Here is a 17,363-nt window from a genome sequence, read left to right on the forward strand (position 1 = left end):
TCTTAAGCTCAATGACAATGGATAGTTCATGGTCGAAGCAAGAAACACAAAGAGTCCGAAAGAAAGCGTACAAGTACTTCCTACGAGGGGGATTCCTTTGGAGGCACCCGAAGAGAAGGACGGGGACGCCACAACGAGTGGTCATAAAGGAACAGGACCAGACAACATTGGTGTCTGAATTCCACGAGAGTCCTTGGGCGGGCCATAGAGGAACGTGGGCAACATTCGAGAAGTTAAAGGAGAAGTATTGGTGGCCGGGAATGTACAAGGATGTCGCCCATTTCGTGGGGACGTGTGAAAGCTGTCAGATACACTCCAACATACGCCATACGGACGAGTTGCACCCAACCTACCCACTCACCATACAGTTCAAATGGATGGTGGATTTGGTTTCGATGCCGATGGGAGTGGGCCAAATGAAATATTTGGTGCTAGCAAGAGAAGACCTAACAAACCAAGTAGAAGGGCAGGCCTTAGCAAACAAAACGACGGCGGGGGTGTGTAAATTCTTACTCGAGGATGTCATCTGCCGGTACGGATGTGTGGGAAAGATAGTGGCCGATAGAGGAGAGCTGAACGCTCACGAAGCTACAGAGCTCTTTGACCGACTTGGAGTGAAGCTCTCTCTCACGACCGCTTATAACCCGGAGGCTAATGGAAAGATAGAACACGGACACGGGCCTATCGTAAAAGCCATTGTACGAGCTTGTGATGGGCGAGTCGAGAATTGGCCTCGGTTACTACCTTATGCCTTGTGGGCCGACAGAACAACTCATAGCTCAGTTACAGGTTTCATGCCAGCTGAACTCATCTACGGACAAAAGCCGGTGATGCCCATTGAAGACACGATCGCTTCATGGGTAGCGATGCCGTGAGAAAACGAGATGAGTCGAGAAGAGCTTCTAGCCACAAGGATAAGGCAACTTGAGAGAAGACCCGAAAACTTGGAGTTAGCAAAGGAGAGGTTAGAAGCGGCTAGGCTAAGTCACAAAGCCCGATTCGACAAGACACACCTACTACGCCCTCGGAAGATCGAAGAAAGAGACTGGGTGATTGTATATGATAGTAGTCTCGACAATCAACATAGGTCGATGTGGAAATTCGCAAAGCGATGGTTCGGGCCGTACATGGTAACGAGTGCAAACGGTAATGCTACCTACCACCTCGCTGAACTCGATGGGACTAAGCTGGCAGTACCAATAGCCGGGAAGCGGGTCAAAATCTTCAAAAAGCGACACGACAAGGAGCCAAACCTCGATGACCTTGACGAAGACAAAGGCGAGCAAAGAACAAGCCATGGGGTCAATGAGGAGGAGGAAATGAACTATTGACCACCCTCAACCCGCCATTCTTGGCACATACCGGAGGATGTGCGGTTTGGTGGGGGTGGATGTCGTGATGTGGCGTGCTCGAGGGTGGGAAAAACCGGCAAAAAGGGGGTAAAAAATGTGCATGTGCAATGTGTGTGCACACAAAAGCGATTAATTGTGCATATGCAAAATAAAAAGGAAACGAAAGGGTAAAAGGGAGGTATAGAAGCTCGTGCAAAAAGTAAGAGAGAGGTGAGATAAAGGGTAGAGGGGAGACATGCTATAAATTTATAGAGATAGACTTACACATTATATAAGAAAGAGTTAGTGGGTTAGTGAATAGTCACATTGACTACTAGCTAGAGGTGCACGGTTCGAATCTAGTCTTATAGTGTAGCGTGATTTAAGGAATTTTATTCCTTTTTCATTGAAGACAAATTTGGTGACCCCCCCTTCTTTTTTTCCTATAAAAGGAGGTCGAGGGGGGGCTCATTGGGAGGGACGTTTTGGGAGGAGGAGACTATCGCCAATTTTCCTTCGAAGCTCTTCATCTCCTTATTCACCGCTTTTCTTCATCTCATACCCCTTCATCCTCCTATCCCCAGGTGCTCGTGAGCCCAAGCTTCGTTGGCTCGACGTTGCTCCGCCCCGTTCGTCGTTGCGAGCCCGTGTGCTTGCCGTTCGGGTGGTCGTGGTTCGTTGGGATTGGCATTTTGGTGGTGCTCGTGTGTTAGTTTTCGTTGTGTTCGGTTTTTCCTTGTCTCTAAGGGTATTTAATATTTATGTTTTGATTGAGCTTGTGGTTAACTATAAGTTGCCATTGTAAAAAAAAAAACCCTATTTTATAAAGGGTCCTCTTGCATTAGAATCAAACACGTATTTAACTCTTTGGTCAATATTGTTCGTGTTTCTTTCTCTCCTTCTTTCTTTATTCGTGTCTTTCTTGTACGTTCGGCCGTCTTGTGACGAGGGGACCGTTCGGGCTTGCCCATGCACCTCTCCTCCTCATAAAGGCGTACGAGCATTTGTATGTGTGTTTGTGTCTTCCTTGTACGTTCGGCCGTCTTGTGACGAGGGGACCGTTCGGGCTTGCCCATGCACCTCTCCTCCTCATAAAGGCGTACGAGCCTTTGGTGTGTGTGTTTGTGTCCTCCTTGTATGTTCGACCGTCTTGTGACGAGGGGACTGTTTGGGCTTGCCCATGCACCTCTCCTCCTCATAAAGGCGTACGAGCATTTGTGCGTGTGTTTGTGTCTTCCTTGTATGTTCGGTCGTCTTGTGATGAGGGGACCGTTCGGGCTTGCCCATGCACCTGTCCTCCTCATAAAGACGTACAAGCATTTGTGTGTGTGTTTGTGTCTTCCTTGTACGTTCGACCGTCTTGTGATGAGGGGACCGTTCGGGCTTGCCCATGCACCTCTCCTCCTCATAAAGGCATACGAGCATTTTGTGCGTGTGTTTTGTGTCTTCCTCGTACGTTCGACGTCTTGTCACGAGGGAGCATTCAGGTGCGCCCATGCACCTCTCCTCCTCATAAAGCCGTACGGACATTCGTGTTTGTGTTATCGTCCCCTTGTGCATTCATGTTGCGTGCTCATCTTGCTTGTACTCGTTTGGTCACTTGGCTCGTACGGTGATCTCGGAAGGTCGACGAGTCGTGATCAACGAGAGCCACCGGCCTCACAAAACAAAAGGGGAACGAGACCTTGCTCGGGAAGCGGTGGGGAAGCAGTATTGTCATAAAGCAAACCTCGGCTCTTCTCTATCCCTTGAGTACTCCCTAGTCCGAGACCCTCGTGGTCCCGCCCAAGTAACACACGCGCGCGAAACTTCGCGACAACGACCTCCCAATGGTTCCGTCCTGGGTTTGACATGTACTGGCTGACCACTCCTACGGCATAGGCTAGGTCGGGTCAGGTCGCCACTATTGCGTACATGATACTTCCTACCGCCGGCGTAGGGAGTCTTTCAATTAACCTCTCTCTCCTTAGCACCTTTTGGATATAGTCGGACTGGGAGAGTCGGAGAGTCTTGGTCGTCCGATTTCGCTCGATCCTCGACGGGCTTGTCCAAGTTCCTTCATCGCGAACTTGTCGTGAAGGCTCCACTTCAGCTTTCCGATCTCTGCTTGATTGCTTCCTACAATCAGCATATCATCAACATAGAGGATCAAGTAAATCCTAGACTCATTGACCAATTGCCGAATATACATGCATGGGCTGGAGTCGGATCGGTGGTATCCAAGTTGCTTGATGTAGGACACATCCTCGACGCTTGTTTCAAGTCATATAGACTTTTCCTTAACTGACATACGAGGTGACTGTCCTCCCCCGTCGCCATGAAGCCTGCCGGTTGAGACATGTAGATGTCTTCTTCTAGATCTACATGTAGGAATGTTGTCTTTACATTCATCTCCTCTAGCTCTACGTCTTTTGTTGTCACAACTCCTAGTAAGAGTCGGAGGGTGTTCATCTTGACTATTGGTGAGAATATCTCGCCTTAGTCGACCCCGTATTCTTGTTTGAATCCCTTCGTGACGAGCCGAGCTTTGTACTTTGGTTTTTCTAAGTCGGATGCATATTTGTGTCGAAAAACCCATTTGCAAGGTAGCGGCTTCCTTCTAGCTAGTAGTTCAACCAACTCCCATGTCTGATTCTTGTGAATCGAGTCCATTTCGGATCTCATGGCTTGCATCCATGTATCGGTGTCCGTTGTGGCGATGGCTTCTTCATAAGTGTTTGGTTCGCTTGCATCAGTGTAGTTGACATAGTCGAGGCCCGATTGAAAAAACTCAGTTTGCCTTCGATCTCGTCCATATCTCCTGGGTGCCGAGATAAGTGGTTTAGAGTCTTCGATCGACTCAGTTGGGCGATCGATATTTGTTGAACCATTTGTGTCAAGAGTCTTATTAAGTGACCTGCCCCCAAGTTGGGATTTCGGTGGTGTCACGTTGTCTTCCCCTATGGACTTTGTCGATTCGGTTTTGTTTCCTACTCGCATCTTGTTGACTTTGCCTCCTTCGACTCTTCTCGAATTGGCTCTGTCCTTGATGGCTTTGACGACTAGTGAACTTCCTACCGATTCGGATTTGGTAGGTATGTTGTCTGATTCGGCTTGATGGGTCGGTTCTTCTATGAAAACTCGGTCGTCTTCAAGGGATACCTTCTTACCAACTGTTCTCTGCTAGTTCCGTTGAGAGAGGATAGAGTCTTCATTGAAGACTACATCACTGCTCTGGATCAGTTTCCGATTCTCAGGATCCCATAGCCTATAGCCGAATTCCCCATCAGTTCCATAACCGAGAAATATGCATTTTGTTGCATGGGGTTGTTTGGTCCTTCATCACCTTTGTAGACGAAGTCACCTCTTGAACCTTCCTCCGTTTCTCCTTCGGCACATGCACACACGCGATGCTACGGAAAACCCAAAAGTGTGCCAAATTCGGCTTGTTGCCGAAGTACAACTCATGTGGCAACACTCCTCCATTGGCATAAGTCCGATTCTGCAAGTAAACAGCCGTCCTTATGGCTTCAGCCCAATAGAACTTCGGCAAATGCTTCTGTAGATAACTTGCGAACTGGTCGGATAAGTACTCCTTTGCGCCATCGGACCGTAGGCACTTGATCTTACGCCTAATTTCCTTTTCCGCAAGGCTCTTTATCCTTTAGGAAACACGCAAAGACTTCACTCCTTTTTGCGATCAAGCACGCCCAAGTGTGCTGAGAGAAGTCATCGATGAAAGTCACAAAATATCGGCTTCCACCAAGACTCACGTTCTGTGTTGGTTCCCATACATCAGAATGGATCACATTGAGCGTATTTTGACTCCAATTACGCTTATTGGGGAATGGAAGTCGGTGATGCTTTCCCAATTGGCAGGCTTCGCAGACTTGGCCCTTTCGGCCAGTGAATTTTGGCAAGCCGAAAACAATATTTTTTGTCTGCATTTCTCGAAGCTTCAGGAAGTTGATGTGACCGAAACGCTTGTGCCATAGGTCGATATCTGATTCGACGTTTTGTCCTTTCGCGAACATAGCGGTGCCTACCTCATTGGTCTCGAGGATAAACATCCTCCCTTCACGGTGCCCTTTCATGATTATCTTGCCTTCCTCTTCTATGAAGCACCCAAGATGCATGGTCAACGATCTGGACTACCGACATCAGGTTCTTGGTTATTGTCGGGATGTGTAGCACGTTCATGAGCTTCCTTTTTTGTCGAATGTGACTAAGGGGAAATTCACCGACATGTTCAATGGTATGCGGAGTATCGTCTCCAATTTCAACCACTCCTTGCTTTTTAGGTTTCTCCAAGTACGAGAACCTTTCCTCGTGATTCGTCATATGATTTGACGCTCCGGAGTCAACATACCACACCTCTTCTTCTCTAGAGGTGTTCACGGCCATCGAATTAGCCTTGTGCTTCATTACGAAGGCTGGGCCCGATCCATTTCTAGCTCATTCGGAGCCTTCCACGTAGTGCGACCTTTGACACCTCTCTACGTCTCTTCGGCTCGATCTAGCTTTGTAGGAATCAGCTTGTTTCTTCTAGCACTCGCTCTGCCTGTGGCCTTTCTTGCCACAGTACCAACAATCCATCCCAGCCTTCTCTTACCGGTTTCCAGTGCTGCCATGACTCCCCCTGTTTCCGGCATTTTGATTATGCCGCACGTTCGGTTCTTTTCGGCCGCCTCCATTGTGGGCCGATCCGCTATGTCCGCCACGACCATGGGGCCTATCTTCCTCCGTGTACAACATTTTGCGGTCGGCATGCGTACTCGTCGACACACCCGCATGATTTTCCTCTATGAGCAACATCGATTGAAGCTCGAAGAATGATGGCGTATTGTCCCTTGTGTACAGACCGCCAATTCAGAAAGCTCTAAACTTGGATGCTAGCCCTCCAAGGCACACCTACACCATTTCATCTTCCTTGACATTCATGTTGACGAACGCGAGAGAATCGTAGATTTCCTTGATTTGGGCCATGTAATCGGCCACAAATAGATCTTTCTATTAGACATTGTTGAGCTCCTGTCTGAGCTGTAGCTTCCTAGCCGTTGTGCTCGTGGCGAAAATCCTCTTGAGATTCGCCCACGTGCCCTTTGGCGTTTTGGCATCCCGAATATAGCTCAAGAGCTGGTCACTCACATAGGACGCAAGGTAGTATAGAACTCTACTTGCCGCCTGTTCCCAGGTAGGAAGTCTCTGTGTGTCAATTCGGGTGTTGTGTCATTAGCTCCATCAACATAACTACAATAGTCGTGCCCAAGTAGGTACTTGTGCATCTTGTATGGCCAAGATGAATAATTGCTTTTGTCCAGCTTCTCTGTAGGAAGCAAGCTAGCCATCCCTCTAGCCATTCTTATTTCACTTTAGTTCTTCACGGCTATGTTTGTCTGTTTGTCGGCCGCCGAGGATTTCAACCCTCGCGCTCTGATACCATGTAAAAGAATAGCGTGTGTGGAAGTGTAATAGACACAACCTGTAACATAGATGACGAAGAGAAGGTTTAATGTTAAGCTTTAAACACGATACAACGTATGCAGGAGAGAGAGAGAGTGAGCAGAACACACAGAAGTTAGATTCAAAAATAACTCTCAACCACTCTATACAAGATGTGCTCAATCATCTCTTTTTATACAAGTCCTTATGGACAGAAAAAAGTACTGTCAGAGTACTAACACATACTTCAATGCTCATTAGTGAGCCTCCTACACTAACTCCCAAAATTATTCCTTACGAGGAATAATGCTCCCAAAATTTGTGCGTACGGTTTTATGCACCCAGTCTACACACTGGGTTACGCACCTGCTTACACACCCAATGTTGAGCTTGTATCTCAACCACCTCCTAGTGATCGCTCTAGCATGGACCCACATATATCTGTGTGCACGAGCTCTGGGGGCTGTCATACCATCTCGTAGTGGAGAGAGTGTGGACTTCGGGTTTGTTTCCCATATCTACAATGCTCACAGATGTCCTTCTTTGCTTGGAATTTCGGGATGTAGCCTACCGCCATCGCCCGATCAAGTCCCGATTGAGACATGTGACAGAGTCGGCTATGCCATAAGTTTGGTTCAGTCTTTTCAGCTACGTTCAAGGCCCCTTTCTGAATTGATCGCCATTAATGGGTACAAGTTGTTGTACTTGTGCCTGCCTCCTATCTTCAGGTTTCCTCGATTGATCATCCATACCGACTCACTTAGAGTCGTTTTGTACTTGTCTTTGGCTAGCATATCAATGGAGACCAGACTCCTTTTCAGATTAGGTACATGCCGAACTCGGTGCAGGGTTAGTGTGTTTCCATTTGGCAATCGGATGGGAACCTCTCCAGTCCCTGCAATTCTACACTCTTGCCCATTATCTAGAAGAACTGTGACGATGGCGTCGTCTGAATAGTCCGAAAACCATTCAATTTTCGGGGTCACATAGAATGTGGCACCGGAATCCAGTAGCCATATGTGTGCATCTTGTGCACTGTAGAGGACTGCTCCGATCACTAAATCCTCTAAGGAGAGAATTTGTCCTTATCGGGAGTCGGCAACATTGATTTGGTTGCTGACTGGAGCGTGGTCCGAGTCGGGTCTTCCTTGATTCCGTTCGGATCACTAACCACTCTCTTTCCTCTTGATTGACCAGTAGTCGGAAACATTGTGGCCAACCTTTCTACAGTGTGTGCAGAATTCACCTGATCGGCCCGTTCTCGACTTCGATCGTTATTGGTCTTCCCTCGTTTTTGATCGTTTGGTATTCCGACTGTTTCTGTCGGTTTATTCTCTCGTACTACTTTGTCAGTCGAATGACTCAATCGAGTGATGGGCTTTTGTTGTCTGTTGTCGCAGAGTAGCAGATCGCTCTAATACTAGTTGAAGCGGAAGTGTATGCGGGAACGTATGAGGATCTGCCTTAGTTCGTACTTAGAAAACAATACAGAAAGAGAAGCAAAGATATACACAATTTGAAGCTTTAATGGAAGCTCTATTATGTTCTCTGTCTCTCTCTCAGAGACTGGATATCCGATACATGATCAAGAAGATTGTTCTTTACAACGTTAGGTTATTGCTTATATACTAAGCCCTTACTATGTGGACGAGTTCACACTTGAATACAAAGTGGAGGGAGTCGGCCTTTTATGCCTACAGTTAGCATATCCGACCCATTGTCCTCCGTGTGGATCTTCATCAGAGTGAAATCTTGGTCTTCTACCTTCTCCCGAAACCAGTGATATCTCCTCTGGATGTGCTTGGTCCAAGAATAGTAGGCTGCGTTCTTTGCAATGTGGATGGCACTTTGACTGTCGTGGTAGAGCCAGAATTCCTCTTGCTTGATCCCTAACTCTCCGATGAAGTCCTTCATCCATATTACTTCCTTGCCGGCTTCTACAACCGCCATGTATTACACTTCCGTAGTTGACAATGCCACTGATTTCTACAGTCTTGATTGCCATGATATCGCTCCCCCTACATATGTCATGATGTATCCGTACGTGGACTTGCTGGTATCTACATCAGGCGACATGTTCAAATTTGTAAAGCCTTCCAATAGTGGTTTACCAAATCTGAACCGGAGGAACATGTTGAAGGTGCCTTTTAGGTACCGAACGATCCACTTGACCGCGGCCATATGTTCACTTCCCGTATTGCTCATAAACCGGTTAACCACTCCGACTGCATATTCGATATCTGTCCGTGTACACATCATTGCATACATGAGGCTTCCGACTGCGGATGCATACAATATCTTCATCATTTCCGACTTCTCCGCCTTTTTCTTTGGGCTCTGTTTTCCGAATAGCTTGCAATTTGCTAGAAGTGTCAACCCGACCAGCTTGGCATCCGACATGCTGAACCTTTGAAGTACCTTTGTCACGTACTTCTCCTGTGACAGCCGACTCTTTCTTCGAACGGTCCCGAATTATATGCATTCCTAGGATCCGCCTCGCAAGGCCCAGATCCTTCACTGATAAGGTTCGGTTCAAGGCCTTCTTTAGAATCCTGATTTTGATTCTGTCCAACTTCTTTGTACGAAGCGAGCTAGCCATCCCTCTATCCATTCTTATTTCTCTTCAGTTCTTGACAGATGTTTGTCTGTTTGTTGGCCACGGAGGATTTCAACCCTCGCGCTCTAATACCATGTAAAAGAATAGCGTGTGTGGAGGCGTAATAGACACAATCGTGTAACACAGATGACGAAGAGAAGGTTTAATGGAAAGCTTTGAACACGATACAACGTATGCAGGAGAGACGGAGAATGATAGAGGGAGAGTGAGCAGAACACACAAAACTTAGATTCAAAAATAACTCTCAATTACTCTATACAAGATGCGCTCAATCAACGCTTTTTATACAAGTCCTTATGGACAAACAGAAGTACTATCAAAGTACTGACACATACTCCAATGCTCATTAGTGAGCCTCCTACACTAACTCCCAAAATCATTCCTTATGAGGAATAACGCTCTAACGGCCTCTCGGCTTACGCATTGTTACGGCCTTTGTGCGTACGGTTTTACTTGGTGCAGGACGAGAGGCCGTAGCGTTGCATAAACCGGGAGGCCCTTGGATAGATATTCCGCAAAGACTATATTTTGGAAGTTAGTGTAGAGGCTCATTGATGAGCATTGAAGTACGTGTCAGTACTTCTGTCAGTCCGTATGGACTTGTATAAAACTGCTCTCTAAGCACATCCTATGTATAGATTTTTAGAGTATTGTTTTGGTATAGAGTTTTCTGTGTTCTGCTCTCTCTGTCTCTCTCTGTCTCTCCCGCATACGATGTGTTGATCCAGCTTTCAATTAAACCTTTCTCATCTTCTTTGTCTTCTGTCTGTTGTTACCCGGTTGTGTCTTTTAAGCTTCCGCACATATTCTTTTCCAACACATAGTGATTGGCCTGGTTCTTGTGGTATTCCATATTGGTCATGAAGGAGTTGAACTTCTAGTACCATTGCCGGGGAGCTTGCTTCAATCCGTATAAGCTCTTCTTCAACCGGCAAACTAGGTTCTCCTTCCCTTTCTTAACGAATTCCTCTGGTTGTTTCATGTAGATCTCTTCTTCGAGGTCACCGTGCAGGAACGTTGTCTTCACGTCTAGCTGCTTGACCTTGAGGTCCATGCTTGCCGCAATGCTCAACAGAGTCCGGATGGATGTCATCTTGACTACCGAGGCAAAGATCTCGTGGAAATCCGTTGCCTTTTTTTGTTGAAAACCCTTCACCACAATGTGGGCTTTGTACCTCGATGGATTCCCGTCGTTTCCCCGTTTCAGCTTCTACACCCACTTGTTCCAGAGCGCTCTCTTTCCTTTCGACAGCTCCATCGATTCGTATGTATGGTTCTCATGCATGGAATCCATTTCATCTTGCATGGCACTCAACCAATTGCGGTTTTGGGTGTCCCTCATTGCTTTTTTAAGGCTTTCTGGGTCCCACTCATAAGGTCCACAATATTCGCTCTTCTTCCAAATATGTCTGACCCTGGTTTTCCATCACCGGTTCCTCCGTCTATTCTTCATTCGAATCCGATTCGGGGTCTTGACCAGTCCCGATGTCCGATTCTTCTTCTTCATTAGTCGGTTCGGTTTCTTGTCCGAATTCGCCCGGTTCTCCAAGTGTCATCCGGCTTCTAGCTAGATGGGTCCTTGCATCTTCCGATCGATCTGTGTCGGTCAACCTGGATTGAGAGTGCACATTGTGATTGTGAGAAATTAAATCAAGGATTGAGTCTAGTTGAAGATGTATATGGAAATTATAGTTAGAATGTGATAAAAGCATAGATTGACACATGCGTGATATTCGTGATATTCTCCATGCGCAGTATTCTCCATATTCGAGAATACAAAATGGCCCCAAGAATATTAAAAAACCATTCGTTTTGTAAAATAAATATAAAAAAATTATATATTTATTTAAATAAATGTATTTCACCAAAACAAACAATTATTCATTAATAGATTATAGTGTCAAGAGAGTTTATGAAACTTATTTTAATTATTTAATTAATTGTTTAAAAACGAATATTTTTAAATTTATTATACAAATATAGTTACTAATTAATATGAACTTTGAAGATATGATTAGTTTGAAGTACTATTTTTAATTTTAAGATAAAAATATCCATAAATTTTTAGGAAATAAAAAGTGAGAAATTAATGAGCCTTTATTTTATTTTATTTATTTATTAAAAATAAAACGAATACTTATAAGTTATACATTTATTATAAAAATTTAGAGTTGTCAAGTCCCCAAAGTCCCTCTTTTATTATCCCTATTTATTGTTAAGTTCCTTTCTTTTTATCCTAGGAATTTTTTTAATTTTTTAATTCTTTTTTTTGGGGAGGGGGGTTTAAACGAATACTTGACTGCCCATTCGTATTCGTATTCGTTTGCATTCAAATGGGAAACCCGACGAATGCGAATATGTCAATCTATGGATAAAAGTCAAAGCATTGTATTAAAGAATGATCCTTGACTCCCAAACTTGTTTAGGGCAAATTGAACATTGTGAGTTTGAGAGAAATTCATTCTAGGAAGTGGTTTTGGTTGAAGATGAGTGGAGAACACAGTGGAATGTGATCAAAGGTAAAGCATTATATGGTAGTGTGATACTCTTGAACTTGTTTAGGGCAAAGTCGACTACTCTCATCACATGTGCCCCAAAGCTCCCATCTTATGTCGTAGTAACTGTGAACTTACTTACTCACATGGAAGCAATGATTTAGATGGTAGACAATGGGATGGGCTCTAATATGTGTTGATGTGTGCAATTTTCCAATTCGATGAAGAATGTGTTTTATAGTTACGTGCAACATATGCAGTATAATGTCTGAAACGTTGTTGTGAAGTGTACATCACTTGTGCCGAATAAGCACCGTGCCTCTATCTGCAAGTGGCAATGGAAGAGGCAAAAGATACTTCGTAATGGTTGTTTTTGCCGAGTTAAGTCTCGAACTTGTGAACTTTAAGATAGATTAAAATCTCATAGTACCTAATACAAAAGTATAGTATTTATTATACTTCGAGGGTGTTTATCATACTCGAAGATTGAGACATTCTCGAATGCAAATGCAAATGCACGTATGGTACCTAAGGTTCATACTATGGATTAAATAATTTCCTGCATGTATTCCACAATCCTTTCCATGGCCATGATTTCCAAGAAGGGATCTTGTGAAGTGATCTTGTCTCAAGATGAGGAAGTTCCATAGCCAAAAAGCTAAAACATGGGCCTCTTTTGCTCAAACCTATAGGCTACATATATGTTTAGAAGTGATAGTAAATATAGTTAATGGACTTGGGAATAATTTGAATGTAACCTAAAAAGGGTAAAATCCTATATCATTTAGTGGCCATTAATGAGCTAGATTGCATGATCAAACATTATGTCATGCTCAACAATACTCTAAAGAATTCGTACAATTAACTGGAAGCAAAGCCCTTCTATAGTACAATTAATTAATACACGAGCGATCGGGTGAGCGCGCACACATTGAGAGACACCCAAATACAATTATGATAGCACAGAGTAGCAGAAAGAGGAGGGAACCTAGTACAATTAGCTTAGCATTGTTGTCTCCATCATCCACATGGATCCGACTGGCGTCAAACTTCTGCGTATCAGAACGGTGGATGGCATACCACTGCCTCAAATTGTGAGGCATCAAAGGGATGTCATACCACTGCCTCAAATTGCGAGCCTCTTTGATGCCGCGCTTATGTATTACGAGCTTCGCGCACGGGATGAGATGGTGCGGCTTTGAATCTACACCAGCCATCGACAGAATGCTCTGGCGTATGGAATGTGGTATGCTCATGATTCTACACAACCGGGCAGCGTCAAAGTAAGTGATGTAGGCGGAGCATATGGGATCTTGCTCGTGGACGTACAGGATCGGCTGCCATGCGCTCAGCAACTGAAACCGTCTCCTCTCTTCTTCCACTACCTCTGCCTTTTGAGTGATGGCGGTCAATGCCCGAGAGGCGATCTCGTGTAAGAGCTCCACTGTACCGGCAGCCCAGTCCGGAAGGCCTAGCGCAGGTATCCATCCTAACAGCCTACCGTTTCGTAGGGTAAGGTTTGGTGGATTGAAGAGATGCGCTTCTATTAGCTTTCTATTCTCTGCCATGGCACGCCCTACCAGCAATCCTATGGCCGCCCCTTTCGAGTGACCCGTCACACAAACCCTCTCCCACCCCACCTCTTCTACCGCTCTCTCAACCACATGAAGCCCCTCCCTGAACCGTGGGTGCAATTCTAACATTCCCAAATATGTCATAAGATTCACCCCCCAATCTATCGTTCGCATCATTGTGCCGCGGAATGCGACCACGATGGCCACCGTGCCGGTTGGAGCATGGCGTAGCTTCCTACTGTAAACCGCCCCAAAAATAGTAGGATTACCGTTCTCAGAATTGTCTACAAGCATCTCCTCCAGTTCGTAACCGAAATGTGTCCACCACATGGCGGTCTGGGTGTCCACATCAGATGGAAGTAGCTGCCCACCTCGGTGTTTTCGGTCATTCTCTAGCTCATACACGCCTGCGACCAAGCACGCCATCGCCACTTGTCGGTGACGATTTTCCCACTCCCTAATTATGAAATTATAATGAAACATTAATAACATGTATGAAGGTAGTGAAAAATAATAATCACTATCCACTGATTATTGACCAAATAATGTATTCATCACCAACTGACCAAATTTCAGGATCCCTAATTTCGGTTGTTAGGATGCTCTTGAGCTTCGGAGAGTCTTCCCTACCGTTTCCCATAACCCAGGTTTTGAGGAGGACCTGACCTGAAATATTTGGTTCCAGAAACAAGAGATGAATAACTGCTCCTTACAAGAGAAGAACTAAGCGTTTATATGGAGGTCAGAGTTAGTAGAGTCATTGGATATAGTATGACAATGTCAAAGTGGCATTGAAGAGGAGGCTCAACATGGCCCTACCCAACCGATTGTGATGTCTTCTACTTGTCGTGGTAAGAATGGGATGGTATACGGCAGATATATAGAAAGTCAAGGAAAGCATTATGACCATGTCCAATTTAGCATTAAAAATGGATGCTCAAGTGGCCCAACCCAATTGACTCAACTTGGAGGGCAATTGATTATAATTTTTGATGCCCCTTTTTGACCAACAAGATAACGACAAATGGTCGCGACTCGGAATATTATTAGTGTCCAATAGAAGATGAGGATTAAAGTAGGCTTCTCTCAAATTTATGATATCCATGAATCATGATACAATGAGAGATAGAGAGAGAGACGTCAAAAATTCGATGGGAGCACTAACGCCCTAATTTTATTTATTGGACTAACTAGAAATTCTTTCCTCCGTGGAGTCTTCGTCTTGCCTATTGGCGATTCAACATGTCCCATTCACTCCAGCACTCAATTTTGGCACCATTACATTATTTTTCACAAACATTTACTAATTAACTGTTTTTATTGAGAAAAGAGAGAGAACAAAGAGATGAAGAAAAAGAAGAAGAGAGCTTGCTTTTTTTCTGTAATCATAATTAGCCAAATGGTGTCATTATAGTACAAATAAATGAGACTATACCATAGCAAAATCTTGTGACAAGGCTATGATATAGACTTGAGGTGATCAAACAATCGAATGTTCGATAGATAAGGGGAGAAAAAGGTACCACGTTCTATTAGGTCCCGACACCAAATCACTATATATTATATTATAGTGACAAAGCTTACAACAATCCCAATTTGGGACAAACCAAAAATGAAAAGTTTAGACAAGTTCGGGACTGAGTCGAGACAACTCCCAAAAAACAATTATGGGAAAGTGAGTACTACACGCTCTTAGAGCTAAAGTAGTGAATGAGACATTGAATATAAATGAAGGATAATCCTCTTTATATAGGCAGAAGATGATCATTGGGGCTAGCCATTGGTGATGGGATTCGATCCCAATGATTTCTGAGGACAACCGATTCTGAAATACACAATGAGCATGGAAACCGGGAAAAACAGCGAATGCACAGTACATAGTAATTACGTGGAAACCCTAAATGGGAAAAACCACACGGAGGAATAGAGATTACACTATACAGAGAGAAGTACAAGGTGAGATCACACAATACAACACTCTAAAACTGAGTGTATCAGTCGCACAGGGCCCTTGATGTCCACACTCACTTAGCTATGGTGCCGCTCTATTTCTCACTCTCACTTTTTTACACACTACTGTTCTATGCTCACTTACGCAATAGAGGCACACACACTACTTTTGCCCTAGGTGTATTTATATTCATACACAATATGGGCTATTTACAATCATGGCCATTATTGTTATCTAATAATAATAATAGTCTTATTAATCAGTCGACTGTCAACACTTGGCCTGACTAGTCGGCTAATCCCTGTCCTCGACTGTCGTCTCTATTTGGGTAGTGGAATCCTCCCACTGGAGGGAAATATTCCTAACAAATTCCCCCTTCACTCTTGTGGGAGGGAGTCCGTTAGTCCCGTCCTCTGTTGAAAGGCTCTAAGTCTGTCCATCGGTAGGTTCTTTGTAAGAATGCCGGATCCATTGTTGTCAGTATGGATCTTCACGAGGATAAACTCTCCTTTTTCAACTTTCTCCTGCAACTAGTGATACCTTCTCTATATATGCTTGGTTTGGGAGTGATACACAATGTTCTTGGCTAGGTGTATGGCACTTTGGTTGTCACAATGAAGCAAGAACTCCCTTTGCTTCATCCCCAACTCACTGAGAAAATTTCTCATCCAAATCAGCTCTTTGTCGGCCTCTACCGCTTGCCATGTACTCTGCCTTTGTGGTCGACAAGTCCATCGGTAGGTTCTTTGTAAGCATGTCAGATCCATTGTTGTCAGTATGGTTCTTCACGAGGATAAACTCTCCTTTTTCGACTTTCTCCTGCAACTAGTGATGCCTTCTCTATATATGCTTGGTTTGGGAGTGATACACAATGTTCTTGGCTAGGTGTATGGCACTTTGGTTGTCACAATGAAGCAAGAACTCCCTTTGCTTCATCCCCAACTCACTGAGAAAATTTCTCATCCAAATCAGCTCTTTGTCGGCCTCTACCGCTTGCCATGTACTCTGCCTTTGTGGTCGACAAGTCCATCGGTAGGTTCTTTGTAAGCATGTCAGATCCATTGTTGTCAGTATGGTTCTTCATGAGGATAAACTCTCCTTTTTCGACTTTCTCCTGCAACTAGTGATGCCTTCTCTATATATGCTTGGTCTGGGAGTGATACGCAATGTTCTTGGCTAGGTGTATGGCACTTTGGCTATCACAAGGAAGCAAGAAATCCCTTTGCTTCATCCCCAACTCGTTGAGAACATTTCTCATCCAAATCAACTCTTTGCCGGCCTCTACCGCTTGCCATGTACTCTGCCTTTGTGGTCGACAAGGCCACAGACTTCTGCAGTCGTGACTGCCACGATACTGCTCCCCCTACATAGGTCATCACGTACCCTGACATGGATTGGCTTGAGTACAAGGTGAAAGATTCAAACTTCTTGTACCATTGGCGTGGAGCTTGTTTCAGGCCATACAAGCTTTTCTTCAGTTGACACACAAGGTTCTCTTTCCCTTTCTCCACAAAGCCTTCGGGCTGCTGCATGTAGATCTCTTCATCCAGCTCCCCGTGCAAGAATGTTGTCTTGACATCCAACTGTTTGATCTCCAAGTCCATGCTGGCGGCTATGCTCAGAACGTTTGTCATCTTCACGGCTGGTGTGAATATGTCGTCAAAGTTGACACCCGTTTTCTGTTCGAACCCCTTCACCACTATGCGGGCTTTATAACTAGGTGCGTTGTCGACTTCTCCAGTCTTCACCTTATAGAACCATTTGTTCCTGAGTGCTCTCTTAGCTTTTGGTAATTCTACTAGGTCATAGGTGTAGTTTTGTGCAAGGAGTCCATCTCATCTTGCATCACGCTCAACCATTTCTCTCTATGCTCGTTGACAATGGCTTCATCATAGCACTCTGGTTCACCTTCATCAGTCAAGAAGATGTATTGATTCGGTTGAGCTTGTTCGCTCAACACACGAGCTAAAGTAA

The 17,363-nt window shown here is 44.7% G+C and overlaps 1 protein-coding gene across 1 annotated transcript; it reads right to left on the reverse strand.

Annotated features, from left to right (window-relative positions):
- Positions 1-12,488: 12,488 nt before the first annotated feature.
- Positions 12,489-14,131, reverse strand: LOC147866325 (GDSL esterase/lipase At4g10955-like). Its single transcript, XM_087317495.1, has 2 exons — positions 14,005-14,131; positions 12,489-13,895 (listed from the first exon to the last, which is right to left on the reverse strand). The coding sequence occupies exons 1-2, from the start codon at positions 14,076-14,078 to the stop codon at positions 12,758-12,760; spliced, it is 1,212 nt and encodes a 403-aa protein (XP_087173621.1). The 5' UTR covers positions 14,079-14,131; the 3' UTR covers positions 12,489-12,757.
- Between the last annotated feature and the right edge of the window lie 3,232 nt (positions 14,132-17,363).

The sequence above is a fragment of the Azolla caroliniana genome, unplaced genomic scaffold, assembly GCF_043228905.1.
Source record: "Azolla caroliniana isolate FFs.n. ecotype wild unplaced genomic scaffold, voAzoCaro1.0.p SCAF_3, whole genome shotgun sequence".
NCBI classification, from domain to species: Eukaryota; Viridiplantae; Streptophyta; class Polypodiopsida; order Salviniales; family Salviniaceae; genus Azolla; species Azolla caroliniana.

Coding starts and splice junctions, on each gene's coding strand:
- LOC147866325 (XM_087317495.1), bottom strand. CDS start 14,078: ATGGGAAACGGTAGGGAAGACTCTCCGAAGCTCAAGAGCATCCTAACA. Junction 13,896..14,004: donor ATTAGGGATCCTGAAATTTG/GTCAGTTGGTGA, acceptor TTTCATAATTAG/GGAGTGGGAAAATCGTCACC.